Source organism: Malurus melanocephalus, unplaced genomic scaffold (assembly GCF_030028575.1).
Source record: "Malurus melanocephalus ecotype Western Australia unplaced genomic scaffold, MMel_1.1 scaffold_41, whole genome shotgun sequence".
NCBI lineage: Eukaryota > Metazoa > Chordata > Aves > Passeriformes > Maluridae > Malurus > Malurus melanocephalus.
In genome coordinates this window covers 2,587,344-2,602,536 of record NW_026623273.1, presented here as the reverse complement: position 1 = coordinate 2,602,536, position 15,193 = coordinate 2,587,344, and the positions used below count along the sequence as shown (strand labels likewise).

The 15,193-nt window shown below is 38.7% G+C and overlaps 1 protein-coding gene across 1 annotated transcript in view; it reads left to right on the top strand.

Annotated features, from left to right (window-relative positions):
• Nucleotides 1-498: 498 nt before the first annotated feature.
• PRKAA1 (protein kinase AMP-activated catalytic subunit alpha 1) overlaps nt 499-15,193 on the top strand; it is a 21,308-nt gene continuing 6,613 nt past the window's right edge. The window contains 8 exon segments of the mRNA XM_057364713.1: nt 499-568; nt 571-630; nt 633-878; nt 6,362-6,503; nt 8,334-8,427; nt 10,087-10,231; nt 11,906-11,993; nt 12,854-13,078. Of these exon segments, the coding sequence (XP_057220696.1) occupies nt 499-568; nt 571-630; nt 633-878; nt 6,362-6,503; nt 8,334-8,427; nt 10,087-10,231; nt 11,906-11,993; nt 12,854-13,078 (1,070 nt within the window).

Genomic DNA, 15,193 nt, shown 5'->3' with positions numbered 1-15,193 from the left:
TAGGCAACAGAAACGATTTTAGATTGAATCATTCACTCAGTCTGGAGTCCTGGCCAAAGGAAGTGAGACATGGCAGCTGTCCATAACCTTCCTCTCCCCTCAAAAATACCTATCCAATAGTCACTCCTTCCCCAGGTTTATGTATTTCTTTGAATACAGAGTTGCAGTGTGGTTTTTTAAAAGAATCCAGTCATAGTCAATAATAAAACAAGTGTGGTCTTCGGTGTGTAGGAACTAGCCAATGCATTAAATGGAAGGCAGGTTACGGGTTTCAACACAACGTGAATAAGAGGTGTGAGCGTCAGGCAAGGCAAGACAGAGGGCAGGTTACCTGGTCAAGGTAGTTGGAGTCAGTAGAGTCCTACTTTTCTTCCTTGAGCATCAAAATGCGACATAAGACAACCCGTAACAGGGTCTGGATTTGGGAAGAGGAACCGAGAGACCAAACAGATTTAATTCACAAGGTTATTGGAAATACAGACTTCGGAGGTCAGTTTTATGAGAAAGGCCTCGCTACAACGGTGTCATTCCTGACGAGCAGCCCGGTGCACGCCTCCATCTCGTCACTCTGACTCCCCCCCGGGCTGCCGTGGGCCGGCCCGGCCTCCCCCGAGAGCAGCAATGGTTCGTCCCGGGCAGGGCGGGACAGCGCTGAGTGCGCGGTTCCCTTCCGGGTTGCGGTGCGGGCGGGCGCTCTGTGGTTGCCCCTCCCCGCCGAAGCTCCGGCCCGTCGCGGGCGGGCGCAATGCGCAGGCTCGGCCCTTGCCTCAAGATGGCGGCGGTGGCGGATAAACAGAAGCACGAGCACGGGCGGGTGAAAATCGGGCATTACATCCTGGGGGACACGCTGGGCGTCGGCACCTTCGGGAAAGTCAAGGGTGAGCGGCGGGAGCGTGGCCCGGGGCGTGTGGCGGCCCGTGAGCGGGGCCCGGCGGCGGGAGCCCCGCTCGGAGCGGGCACTGGCTCGGGCTGAGTTGCCGGGGTGGGACTTGCGGTCCCGCGGCGGGAAGCGGCGTCTGAGGCAGAAACAGCTTCCTCGTCTGTGCCTGCGGAAATAACCGCTGGAAACTCGGTGCTGCGTTTGTTTGGAACGGCACTGGGCACGCAACGAAAGTAGCGAGTCTAAATTCTCGRGTTGTCTTATGTCACATTTTGATGCTCAAGTACGAGCTCTCGGTGCCCTTGTAAGGAAGGCAAGATTTCTTTCTCTGCAAGCGGTGAAATAAGCGTAAAAAGATGCGTGTGGGATTGTTGGATTAATTGGTAACATAGTTGATGCACAGATACGGAAAAACTTCACGCTTAATCTGCTTGACCAGTGGTTAGCAAAGTTTTTTTTCATCTCAGATKTTAAAAAAATTTCACTGTAGGGCTGTGGATGCTTATTTTAAGACTAGTGGAAATAAAATAGAAGTTTGACTTATGCTTCACATAAGTCTATGCCATTCATAAAGATGTAAGGATTATGCATTAGTTTACACTGTTCCTGAAGGGTTGCTTGTGAAAACTTCAAATATTGGGGCCAGCTAATCAAAAACATCCTTTTTCAAATGAGTAGAGCTAGGCTCTACTCAATACCTTATGTATTCATAAGGTTTTTTTTTCTTTTCGTTAGCTTTTTAAGTGTATGTAAAACCCATCTTTTGTTTTCAGTGCAGATAATCCATTGTATGTGCTCTGCAGGAGCTCTTTTCACTGTTGACATATTCTGAAGAAATTGCTAATGTATAGGACATAGGATGATATTTTGCTGTAGGAAAACAATAGAAAGTATTTCAAGAGCAGAGCACTTAGAGTCTCTTTTTCAAGGTAAGCTTATAAACGGACAGACCCAGCCACTTGGGAGTGGTGACCCCCGCAGCTGGCAGCTGGGGTTCCATTCTTTTCCTGAGAAACACAGATCTTCCTTGAATAGAGAAAAAAAGGTAACAAAGATGACAGGCGATAGGTTCTTTTTCCTCATGGAGGGACCACATGGTTGAGGGGAGAGATCAAAGATGTGTTTGTTTTGTGTCTTATTACCCGGCACATTGCACAAAACTGAGATTGCCATACCATCAATGTTCTAATATGATACTAAATGTGGAGAGCATTGTTGCATTACTGCTTTTCTTGTCCTCTATATGTGGGGACCAAAGTCCTCATACTGTGTTAGTTTTGTCTTGCTTCAGCTGTGCTTAACAAAGAACATTTTATCTGTAATGCACTGGTTTTCCTCTTGAGCACACAATTTCTTTATTTAATGCCAAAACTGCAATTGTTTTCCTGTAATCCTCAKAATTTCCTTCTCTGGTGATATGTTTCATCAATTGACGTAAAGTGAAAAACTTAAAAATGTGTTCAGTTCTTAAAATTCAATTAGGATTTACGCTGAGCTTAYGTGATGTAGGGGGTCAGGCATATGGGTTTCTTGAAAGAGAGTGTTTAATTTTAACAGTKATGGCAGCCTGAAAAAAATCAAACTGGAAAATCAGCACTTCACTTGGTAATTGTGAAAGGTGTCCTGCTATAGMTGTCAGATGAATTCACATTGCTTGTAGCTGTCACTGGTGTGATTCTGTCCAGTTTATCTGTTCACCTGCAGTGCCAGTCTGAATTAACGCTGAGTGTCTTGGTTCACCTGAGAATGCGCAGTCACAGAGATGGTTGCTCCTAACAAGCATCTGGGCAAAGCTACAGTGCCACAGAAGTGAAAAAGCTGAGGGGGAGCTGAATCTAAACCAATTGTGTGACACACATTCATGTTCAGACTTCACCGTGATTCAGTGTAAAACATCTATTCCTAATTCTGTCAAATGTTTTAAACACTGCTAGTGTTTTCTAATGAAACCAGCTGCAAAAATTTTATTTTCAGATTTTTTTTGAGTTATCTTTCATAAAAGGAAGAGTACTCAGGCTTCCAGACATCCATACTGAGAATATAAGGGATATTACTTAAGGCTCTAAATATACAGTAGTTATTCCAGATCTCTAGATCTAGGTTATCAATACTGGTCTATATACCCTGAAGAGACTTGGAAATGAACAATGCAGATCAGTATGGTATCTAATATTGTGCAGCAGTATGGCATTGCACATCATGAACTATTGTGTGAGGGTTTTTTTCCATGTTAGGTCTTATTCTTCAAGAATGCTTTCCTCTGAGCTTTGGATCGGCTTTTTGGCTTCTGCAGAATTGTTTCATTAAATACAGCATAGGCTTCTTCAGATTTTTTTCCCATACAGGCTTAATGACTGATACCTGCATTTTGTGAGAATGTTGTATTTGGTCTGCATGGCCTTRTAATCAGTTTTTTTCCAATGGAGGAGCTGTTGAATAAGGTTAGAGACTGTTCCTCCTGCATTTCTACAGTTAAAAACAAGTCGCTGCTGCTTGAGACTGCCACTGTCATGAAAACGTTACTGCTGTGCAAAGCTGCAGTGAAGCCTGAAGGCAATTGGTATTATCAGAAAATAAAGAAATATAGGGATATACTAGGTCTGTTAAATGAATTTATTTTTCTTGTAGTGATTATTTTGAAGGACAGATAGCTGCTGGAGGATTAGGGTATGTTCCCTTTTATAGGTAAAACTTCTGTCAGGCAGTAATGCAAAGTAGCTTTCAGAAAGATAACACTGGCTGCTTACGTTTCTACATGATGTTATCATCTGGGGTGATGCTTTCACTTCTGTCCTAATGTTGAATTCAAAAGTGTCAGCAGTCTGTTACTGGTGAGTATCTGCTGTTTTACTGGTAACAGATACCTTGAACTGTATCCAGGAAAACAGTTTTGTTTCATGATGTGGGTGGTTATTGGAAACTTGCATCTTAAAAGGTTAGAATTGTTATAATTTCAAATTGAATTAAAGGCAGGTGAAAATCACTGAAGATTGAATTTGAAATATCTTAAGCAAGAGAACAGGCTTATTGGGCACTTTCTGCACCTGCCCCGAAACACAGTATGCTTTCATTACAGTAATTTATTCAAAGCTGGTACAGAAGAAGCAGAAAATCTTGTTTTCTCTCAGTCAGTGAATAAAATTAAGGCTTGAAGGCTGTGACAGCTAGAATTGGTTTTAGTCAACTGCAAATGTTACTGTTTAATTACTTTGAATGAAAAATTTGTTTTGAAAAGCTCTTTTCAAATATGYCTTGCATATGGAACATCGATTGTAGCGAATGAATTACTTTCTAATGTTTTTCTGAGTGCTAATGAAATTCCAGTTTAAGGTAGACTTACAGACTAGAAATAAAACAAATCGGCCTAAAAATGAGATTTTATAATCCAATGCATATCAGAACTGTATATTCATATGCTAAGCTGTAGATTTGGTCARATATATATGTTATTGCTATATTAAACAGCTTCTTCAGTGTACATTGTACAGCATAAGAGGATGCAGGTTCAGGTGTCTGACCTATTTTTGCTTTGTTTCTAAGAAGCTATTTCTAACAAAAACAAATGTTGCATTTTAACTTACTCATTAAAGTTGGTTTTTTTTTCCCAAATACTTCTGGTTCATTTCAGTTCCCATTATGGATGTKCAAAGACTTTACAATTAGAATAGTTTTAGCATTTTTTTCGGAAGAATCTTTACTCCTGAGGGTTTGAGTATAGGTCATATAATTTGTTTGGTTCCTTTAAAACTTCAGGCACWTTAGAAGAAAGCAAAGGGAATGTGGTTGCTTTAATTGTAGATCTGTTTCAAAGCAAATAATYCTCTTACATTTCTAGGCACTCACCTGTCAATGTTTAGTGGTCTGCCTAGAACTTGCTATGGATGTGAGCTTTGTCCTGCATTCCTCACAGTGCGAATGTGCCTGCCCCGAACTTTATTTACTGTGGCCATTGTTAGGTAATGGCCCCTCTGAATGAGGGGATGTCTTTTCATCCTAGTAAGAGCTCATCTGTGTCTTCGGGTACCAGGTGTATCTCAGTGCAGCATTGTGATGTTCAGGGTCTTGGGTAATCTGCTGTTCAGTTCTCCAMAGGAATTTAGACTACTTCATTTTGCATGGTGGCTGTCTTGTAAAAATAATCACTCARATGCTTAATCGTTGTCTTTGTATCTCTGCTAGGAACTTCTCATTTGCACTGTGTTTTAGCTGGACATAAAGGCAAAAGGCAGCAGGAAGGTCATTTGTGTTGTGAATGAGATTTACAGATTGGTGGGTGTTTGTTCTATTCAGATTATCTATTAAACACAGAAAGATTTTTGTGGATCACTGCTGTTTAATCTCAGCTTCCTATGGATAYACTTAAACAAAGCTTGGAGCCTGGGGCATATTTAAATACTCCAGTGAGGATAGGCACCCGGATGAGTGGGTACTGTGTTCAGCACACTTCTGTTACAAATGTCTATTCATGTATACAAGGATGAACCATGTGGGTGTCCCTAGAATCTGGCTTATCTTCAGAAGGTAGGAATCAGGGTGGCAAATGAATGGTATTACAGTCACTGCATCAGCAGCCATGCAGACAGTGAAGCCTTTTAGTCAAAGAGRTACTTACCTTCTTGATGTTTCATCTGTGATCCTATTTTGGACTTAAGAAAAGTATTCTGATGAGCTCTGCTGTGTCTACTCCCAATAGCACTTGCAAAGTTAATGATTTTACAAGGAGAGGCTGTGAACTTGTTTACGCTTTGGAGATTCCTCTGTTTAGAGAACTTTGAAATTGTCCTCACTTTCCACTTCTGGGAATGGGTTAGATTGCACGTTTGCATTGCTTTTCATAATTTCTGTTTTATTTTGTGCATTTCTAGTAGCATTTGCCACTTTTAAAAACAGAGTAAAGCTCTGGTGTTAACTGCACAGACTGTGGAGCTGTCAGGCTGCTCCAAGGGCAGATACATTTTTATAAGTAAATGGATCAGATACTCATACTGGTAATTCGGAGCAATTGCTGAAACAGGCTTCTTGAGGGAGGGATRGGTGTGACTTCTTTAGTAAGAGTTATCCTGGCAGATAAAGTGGAAAAGATACAGGAGAATATATTTGAGTGGGTTGCCAAGTAAGCCAAAAGCTCGGAGTGACTTACACRGGGAAAGAAAATGCTCTCTTTAATTAGCAAGGATGGGAGGGTTTGAGGATATGCTTTGTTTTTTTTTCCCCCAAATTGCAAAAAATGTCGTACTGCAAGACTTCTCTACTGTAAGATTTAAGGTGTTTCTTTTATATGTATGTTATCTAATGATAGAATTGTGGGAGAAGTTGAAGTAGAACTGAAGAAATCCCATRCCATCTGGTTTTCAACCTCCCCAAAGATAATAGGGATATGTGGAATGCTAATGTCTTAACTTGGCTACATTCAGAAAGGGGAAATAATGTCTTAATTGAACAATTKAGAACCCTGACTAAATACTTCCTTGTTTCTTGCAGTTGGAAAACATGAGCTAACTGGCCATAAAGTTGCCGTGAAGATCCTGAATCGMCAGAAGATTCGCAGCCTTGATGTTGTAGGAAAAATCCGCAGGGAGATTCAGAACCTCAAACTCTTCAGGCATCCTCATATAATTAAGCTGTAAGTTTTGCTTACTATAATCAAACTTAGGCAGTCGTCTATTTTTGCTGTTACTGATGGGAAGTGTGATTAAAGGGCAATACTACAAACAGTATCTTGTCTGAAAAGTAACCAGCTTCAAAGCATGCAGCTGTGCCCTCTGTGTTTTCACAAAGCTGATGTTTACTGCAGGCTGGAGAGCTTCCATTAGATCTTTGCTTAGAAATTCTTTGGACAGGTATATAAAACCTAATGTCATGACATGTTTCTGGTGGCATTCATCTCTGGCTACTACATTMTTCTTTTTCTGTTTATATTTGATCTTTTTTTCCTACTTAGAAAATGAGTTACTAAGAACAAGAGTGTAAAGGTCATTTCTATAGTGAGTTTATTGTACTCTCCCAAGATGTTTTTAGAGATGTGCTGGTCAGTGTTGTATGTTTTTTCTATATAGGTGGTGCTCTGCAAGATTTTATGAATTAAGGATGTACAATTTGATGAATGTGATTGCTATTTCAGAAATCTTAAATATAACAGCTACCCTTTGTCTGAATGTAATATTTGAAATATGCTTGATTACGTCTCCTTGTTGATCAACGGTTCATCAGCAGATTTCAGAGTGCACCTATGTCCCAGAGTAGACCCCTAATGTCTGGTCTGTGGAAATGAATTATAAGTAGCCTTGATTTTCTTTTGACTCTGATTTCCCATTAAGAAATTAGTGCACTCRCCAGAGTGCAGGTGACTTCCACTGTCTTAGTCATTATGTGGGTGGTTTTTTTAATTGGTAGAATTTTGTGTTTGGACCCCATTTATCACTGGCAGATGCCATGTCTATGTACTCCCTTTAATTTTGCAACAGCTGTTATGCTGAAGCTAAATTACGTTGTGTAACATCAACTCACTCACTTTTTCAGTGGGTTGGTTTTCAGAAGGCTGTTGAGCTGATTTGTCAGCAGAATTGCAGTGCTTTTAGTTAATGTGTGAGTGAGTCCAAAGGCCATACCTAGAGCCAGGACAGAATAGGATGTGTCAGTGCACCAAGTGACCTATCAGGATGAAAGAGGAACGTGTGTTTGAGGTGTTGTTGAACTGAAGACAATGTAGCAGATTTCAGATGACAGTTTCTTTCTCAGGGAATTAAGGGGAGATTTTTTTCTCTAGCGTGTGAACTGCTGTAAAGGGAGCAAATGAAACAATTTTTAGGTGAGGATGTATAGAAAAAGTCAAAATCTCTTGAATTGTGAGTTTGTTCATGAACTAGTTATTTCAAAGCTTCAAAGTTAGGTTTTTTAAAATTTAATTGAAGTAGAATGGCAAAATATAATAACTAAATACTGGTACTCTTAAATACGATTATTCATTATTATAATGAGGATTTTTTCCTAGTTTGAAAGTACGCTTTTTTATTTATGCAAGTGAATTTTTTTGCATGTTGAAAAGTGTGTAGTTTTGTAATTAAAGTGATTTAATTACAAAACTAGCAAAGTTACAAAAGTTACAATAGTTACAAAATCAGCAAAGTGATTTTGAAGTCCTTTTTCAATGCACCGAGGTGTTGGTGAGGCACCACTGTAAATAGTCTTTAGAAGTCATTTGTACCTCTGAAAGAACAAGGACTGATATTTCTGATAGGTATTATAAATTTTCTGCTAGTCTTGGCAATGTCATCAGACAGTGAAAGGAGAGGAAATAACTTCTGAAAAATGTTGTTATTCCAGTAACTGTAGACTGGTTGATAGCTATTATAAAGTTTATTTTTTATCTGATTATTTGCATGACTTCATTTTTAACTAAATACAAATAGTGTTTTACTGTGTGTGTAGACTAACAGATACCTTCTCTTATCAGGTACCAGGTCATCAGTACACCCACTGACATTTTCATGGTGATGGAATATGTTTCAGGAGGAGAACTGTTTGATTATATCTGTAAAAATGGAAGGGTAAGAAGTGGTCCAACTCTGCAAATAAGTGACTTGCATTCTGTTACTGCATTTACAAAATTCCTGTGTCACCCTGCACAGAGGGGACACATAGGTTCTTTTTGAGTGTGGTTGTCAGAATGATACAATTAAAGGTTTGCTTTTCTCAAAAGAATACTATGATTAGTGTAGCACAGGATCTATGATTAGAGTGTCACAGTTTTTCTATRAGCATGTAATCAATGTAATACAATTTATAAGTAGTGTGGTACTGAATTTTTAACACAGCTTAACTCAGGAATATCTATTCACCTAGACTCTCTGTAGATGTGGTSAAATCTTAATACATATTTTACTGTATCAATGTATTAATCACAGTCTGCCCTTGAAAATCAAATAGAAGAATACAAGTCACTCAGTCCTCAGAGGAAGCAGAGTGTGGTGGAGACATCTGTGGCCACCAAGAAGTCCCAGATTTCATTCTGATTTAGGACTTGTAACTGTTTGATGTTAAAGACACTGCTCTGGCTGCTGTTTCAGTTCCATATGCCATGACAGAGTCATCTATGGCTGTGTGCCTGGGCACTAAAGGCTGGTAAGGAAGCAGGTAATCCGCCTGGCACTCAGGAAATTCGAGKCTGGTAGGGAGGGGAAGAAGAAAACTGGTTTGTCTACTTGTTTCACAGGACCTCCAGGGCCTGATAATGAGGGAGAGAGCATGAACAKGTGACTTGCATGGTCACAGAATGGCTGCTTGTCTCATAAAATGGAGTTAATTAAGCTAACCATGTTATCAGGGGCTAGAAGCAAAGGGTACTGGTCATTGTTAAATGAAGCTGTGCTTTCTTGTATTTGGTTTTAATTTTGCTGCTATCAATGAAGATTTATGACTGCTTTTTTTGAAGGTACAAATGGTTATATGTTACCACATTTCAGATCTTCATGTATGACTATGTCGTAGCATTTTTCCTCTCTACTAATCTGTTAATTACAATGGCTGGTTATAAACCAGATGGATATGTGCCCAGTTGGAGTAGCTGAAAATTATTTCTTTGGTATCACCCATTTTTGGAAGGCTACTATTGTGCCCTTTCTACTGTCTTTTGCTATTAGAACAACTTCTGTGAAGGATCTGAAGTCACTTTTTGCCAACCATTTAGATATATAGGATAGTTCAGTTGTTAGGACAAACTGATGTGGATTAGGGATGTTTGTAGGAAATGCCCAGCTAAATCTGCTGTTTGGGACTAGGTGCTGGTAGCAAAAATAGCATCTGAAATTTATAATTTCTGCTGCATTTCAGCAGTTTTTGCCAGCTTAAATCTTGCACTTTGCTTAAATGTCAAAGTTCATTGATATTCCAATTAGACAAAGTTAATACTTGAGTGGTGATGTTTCCAGTTAGTGAGTAAATAACATCTGCCAAATTCAATTTCAAAAGTGTGATTAARAAATTACAGTGACTTTCTGAGTATGTTTTTAGTCATTTTAGGACTGTGATACAAATAAAATGATGTAAGATATGATGCATCCTGCTACAAGTTCTGAMAATCTGCTTATAAAGTATCAAATGATAAGATAAAAGATAAGGTAATGGGAAAATTTCCTCTGGCTAGTAAAAATGAAAAATAGGTTAACTTCCACTGTTTCCTAATTATTTAAAATGTTTGTCTGTTATAGCTTGATGAGAAGGAAAGTAGACGTCTGTTCCAGCAAATCCTTTCTGGTGTGGATTACTGTCACAGGCACATGGTAGTACATAGAGATCTGAAGCCTGAAAATGTGCTGCTTGATGCACACATGAATGCCAAGATAGCTGACTTTGGTAAGCATTGCTTTTTTTTTTTTTTTTTTTTTTTTTTTTTTTTTTTTTTTTTTTTTTTTTTTTTTTTTTTTTTTTTTTTTTAGTATCTGATTGCAATTGTGGTGTTAGATTCTGTTAATTACTATGGGAAATATTAACTAAAATATGTATACTTGAATATCTGGGGGTGGGATACAAGAGAAGAACATGAAGAGTATAAATGGAAAGTAAAATAATGTTCTTGCACATTTTTTGAGCTTGTTTTCCTTTCAGGCTTTCTTTTGAAGTATTTTCTGTGACTGGCTAAAACTGTGAACTAATTACTTCGTTTTTGCATAACAATATTTTCTCTAAAATGCTAATAAGTCTTAGTTTCTGACCTKTCCACTTCAGAACTCATCTGTCTGTTTCACCATCCATAAAATGTAGATGCTTAGCTCTCTTGGAAGGACAGTGCAGGGGTAATTCATCATCTTTAAGAAGCTCCAGTGCTATAGAAAAATACGCTAGTCCTCCTGTTAAATCGCTCTGAATTCTTTGAAGATGTGAGTAAGGTTTGTTTGTGCTGGCTGTTCGTGACCCAGCTGCAGAGAAGCCTTGCAGCTAGTTCTTGGAATCATCTGAGTGAGGAAACCTCACTGCATAAACATGGAAAGGTATCCATGTTGCTGTGTCGTGATGGGTGTCTTGCAGACATAGTGGGTAATACCTGCTCTTGCAAGTCTCCAATAAAAGGTGTTAGGCAATGCTTTGGAAATCATATTGATTTCTGTGTGTAGAAAATACCTTGGGTGAAATGGATCACATGGTGAAGAAATGAAATACAGTAACTTACAGAAATAGCTTCCTGTAACTTAGTGTCAGTAAAACTGTAGCACTCAGTTAATCATGTCTGGTGTATTAAATAAGAGCTTAATAAAAACTTACGAAAGCTAGCCAAGCTGTACTCTTTATTCTCCACACTCCCTGCTGACCCGTAAAAGGGCATAATTCCTTCTTGGAGACTTAGTTCTTTGGCTTAGGGTAGTCTTGATCATGCAGCCTCCACTGAGAAAACTAGAAGGTATTTTCCACAACCGTTGGACTATACTGAGTGCTGGTGAATGCAGGTGACTGAACTCTGAAGCACACTTCTGTTGCTTACAGAGTATCTGAAAACCAAACTACTGAACTTCAGTGATGCAGGAACCAGGTGCACAGTGTAGGGYGTAAATTGTGGTAGTCATCCTCTATTTCATTATTCTGGAGCCTCTAACAGAATTTTAGGGAATTCTGTGATAGCATTTTCCGCTTCAGCAGAAAATTTTAGAAGCAAATAAGGTTTTTAGTACTTTCTTGTTAATGAGCAAAATCCTATCTTGCTATACTGCTTCATCTCCCTTAGAGCAACCTTTTTCTCTGTCATGCATGTGTTATCCAAATTAAACTGTTTTAGTCTGGGAATGAGTATGTTCTTACATTCTAGGCTATGGGCAGTAATGGATTGATGTTACTCAGAATTCTGGTAAAATAAATGGAAGATTATGTGGCATGCTCATATAAAAATTCTATTATTCCAAGCAATGTTATTTCTTAACTGGAATAAATTCATTAATTTTCTAATTTGAATCACTAGTAGTTTGTTCTAAGTGGTATATGCAGTGTGAAATAATTTTGCTCCCTGAATTTTTAGTAGTTACTCTTATACACTTTCAGGTCTATCAAATATGATGTCAGATGGAGAATTTTTAAGAACAAGCTGTGGTTCCCCTAACTATGCTGCACCAGAAGTAATTTCAGGAAGGTAGTTTCTTTTATATTGGATACATGTGTGCATGTACTTCAGTCATTTTACTGCTTGATTCTAAAGGCTACAAWATTCGTTCAGTTGACAGGCTTTATGTTGAGAAACTAAGGACTGTTAGTTGTATTGATAATTTTTCATGAGTGTTTAAAGCTTCTGTGAGCTAGCTTTGAATAGTTCCTGTGAGGCAGAAGTGATGTCTAATGCCCCAAATCCATTGGGTACACTGCCTGAATTGATTTAAAAATCCCATGTATGGRTCAGATCTTGGAAGCAGAGGTGCAGAGTTACAGGCAAAATCTGCTGTGAAATTGAGTAGTAATGAAATATCTGCAGAGTTAATAGTCTGGGGGTAACTTCTCTTTTTGTGAACTATGATTGTCAAATGTACTTTCAGCTACCTACCTTTATATTGCCTTTTGTTGACTGGGCAACTGTTTTATTCAGGCGGTGGCACAGAATTACGTGACATTTACTGCAGTATGGACTTGTCAAACTTTTCAGTCACAATTTGGGAGATAGGTGACTATCTCTAAACATTTAGAGAGACGTTCCTCTAAAACATTGATAATAATATATGACATGGGCTTTTGTAGTAGTAGATGCATGTTTCTTGCAGGTTGCCGTTGTGTGAAATTGCGCAGTGGATTGTTACACAGTAGAGAGGAAAAACTGTACTTGTGCCCTGTTAGATATCAGGAAAGGCTACTGAATATCAAGGGAAGCATAGCATAGAACTGAAATGATATAGTTGTCCCAAGTTCATGTGCTTTTAATTACTGTGATATAATTCAAAAATGAGAGAAAAAAATACTTAAATGTATTAAACACAAATCACTAATAGTTAATATTTTTCACAGGTTATATGCAGGTCCAGAAGTAGATATTTGGAGCAGTGGAGTTATTCTCTAYGCTTTGTTATGTGGAACGCTTCCATTTGATGATGATCATGTGCCAACCCTTTTTAAGAAGATATGTGATGGTATCTTTTATACCCCTCAGTACCTGAATCCGTCAGTAATTAGTCTTTTGAAGCACATGCTGCAAGTGGATCCAATGAAGAGAGCAACAATCAGAGACATCAGGTAAAATACTAGGTGATGTCTGATCACAAGATGCTTCCGTAACAATAATTTAAATATGCAGAACAAAGAAATTACTCAAACAGGTTGTCCACGTTTTTTAGACTGAGATGAAAAATTCAGCTTCTGATGGCTTGGTTTTTGTTCTGATAGTGCTSATCTCCAGTGGACAATGAAGTATCTATTGGAGATCACAGCAAAACAAATTACTATATTTACGATTGCCATAGCMAAGCTATTTACTTGCATAATGGTTTGCAAAAATTGCACTATATAGACTKTGCTGGGGAAAAGAAATTGTCTTTGCTTTTAGGATCCAGTGCTCTGTACTGTAAATGTCTGAGGAAGCTCTTKAATCTGCTTTGATTTGTATTTCTTTGAACTTTGAAAAGTCATTTGTTAAGATTGTGAATATTCCACATGTAAGATAACAATTTCTAGCTTCAAAACACTGGCATGAATTTGTGTCTGAATGGGTATTATTTCACCAAATACTCCTAAGTTGAAGTTTATAGGTAGAGATAGGCATCATGGGCTCCAGATTCCAAGAGAAGATTCTGGAGAAGTGGATTGTGTTGACGAATGTGCACTGGGACAAATATTGTGTTGACAAATGTGCACTGGGACAAATACTGTGTTGACAAATGTGCACTGGGACAAATTAAAAAAAAAAAAAAAGGTAGCTGAGAGAGCTACACTTTAGCAACAACTTAATTTTCTTTGCAAGAAGCTCTCAGGAAAGAAYGTTGCTATACTACCGTAGTGAAAATGCTGCTTCCTTTAGGGTTGGAAGTTGAGAAATCAGCAACGTTCCTGTTTTCTCATGAACAAAAACTGTGGCACACGTGTGTCCCTTACTGCTTTATTACAATGGGAAGTAGTTTCTTTCAGAAAACTAAGAAAAAGTGGGAAAACTAAGCATTGTAAAATTTGAGTGGGTGGGAACTTAACTTAYCTCAGTTGTGTTATAGATGTCTGGAGAAGAAACACATGTTGAAAAATGTTGGTTACAAAACATGGATGKATTTTGAATCCGGAACAATTGTGTCCTATTAGCCGTGTGACATATCATTTCACAGTTTAAAGGGCAAACTGAGTTTGATTGAATGCCTTAATTCTTTTAGGAGTTGCATGTATGTGCATGCAAGGGGAAAGGCCCGGTGCCATGAACAGTAACAAAATGTTCCTCTGGGTTTGGTCATCCCAGCTAGGGCTGAGCCTTGTAGTGGCATGGGAAAACATTTTTCTGCTTCCAAACTATTTTTCTGATTAAACTATTTACCTCAACACGTTTGTGCTGAGGTGCAGTGTTCTCAGGATCACATTGAGTATAGGTTAAGTGCACTGTGCTGRTTTGGGCAGGAATAGAGTTGAAACGTTTCACAGTATCTTGTATGAGGTTGTGTTTTGGATTTGTGCTGAAAATTGTCTTGATAACAGATGGATGTTGTAGCTGCTGCTCAGCAGGGCTTGCACAGAGCCAAAATCTTTTCTGCTCTGTCCCAACTGAGCAGGCTGAGGGTGCACAAATAATTGTGAGAGGACACTGCTGGGGCAGCTGACCCCAACTGWTCACAGTCATAGYCCATACAATATGGGGTTGTACTCCATAATAAAAATTGGAGGAAGGCTGATGAGGRTGGTCTGCTGGTCATCAGTCAGCTGGTGATGAGCAATTTCTTTTATTTCCATTACTTGCCTTTCTTGGATTTTGTTGTCACCCCTCTTYGTGGTTTTGGATTTTTTTTCCTTAGAATTTTTTAAAAGAGATTTCTAATTATCAAACTGTTTTTATCTCAACATGCAAGTTTTTTGCACTTCTGCTCTTCTGATTCTGGAGAATTCTGATTCCCTCATCCCATTGGAGAGGACGGAGCAAGTGGCTGTGTGGTGCTTAGTTGCTGGCTGGGGTAAACCATAGCAGTCATATTTGTTACCCAGTGTGGGGCTTGAAGGTGTTGAGATAGTAACAGATTTGAACAGAGCATAGTGGATAGAATTTGTAATTATTTTATCTGTATAATGGGTGTTGGTCAGTGTATTGATTTGTCTGTTCTCATATTCATTTATCTGATCTTTTCCATGTTCCAGTTTTTGCTATACACATTAAAGATTTGG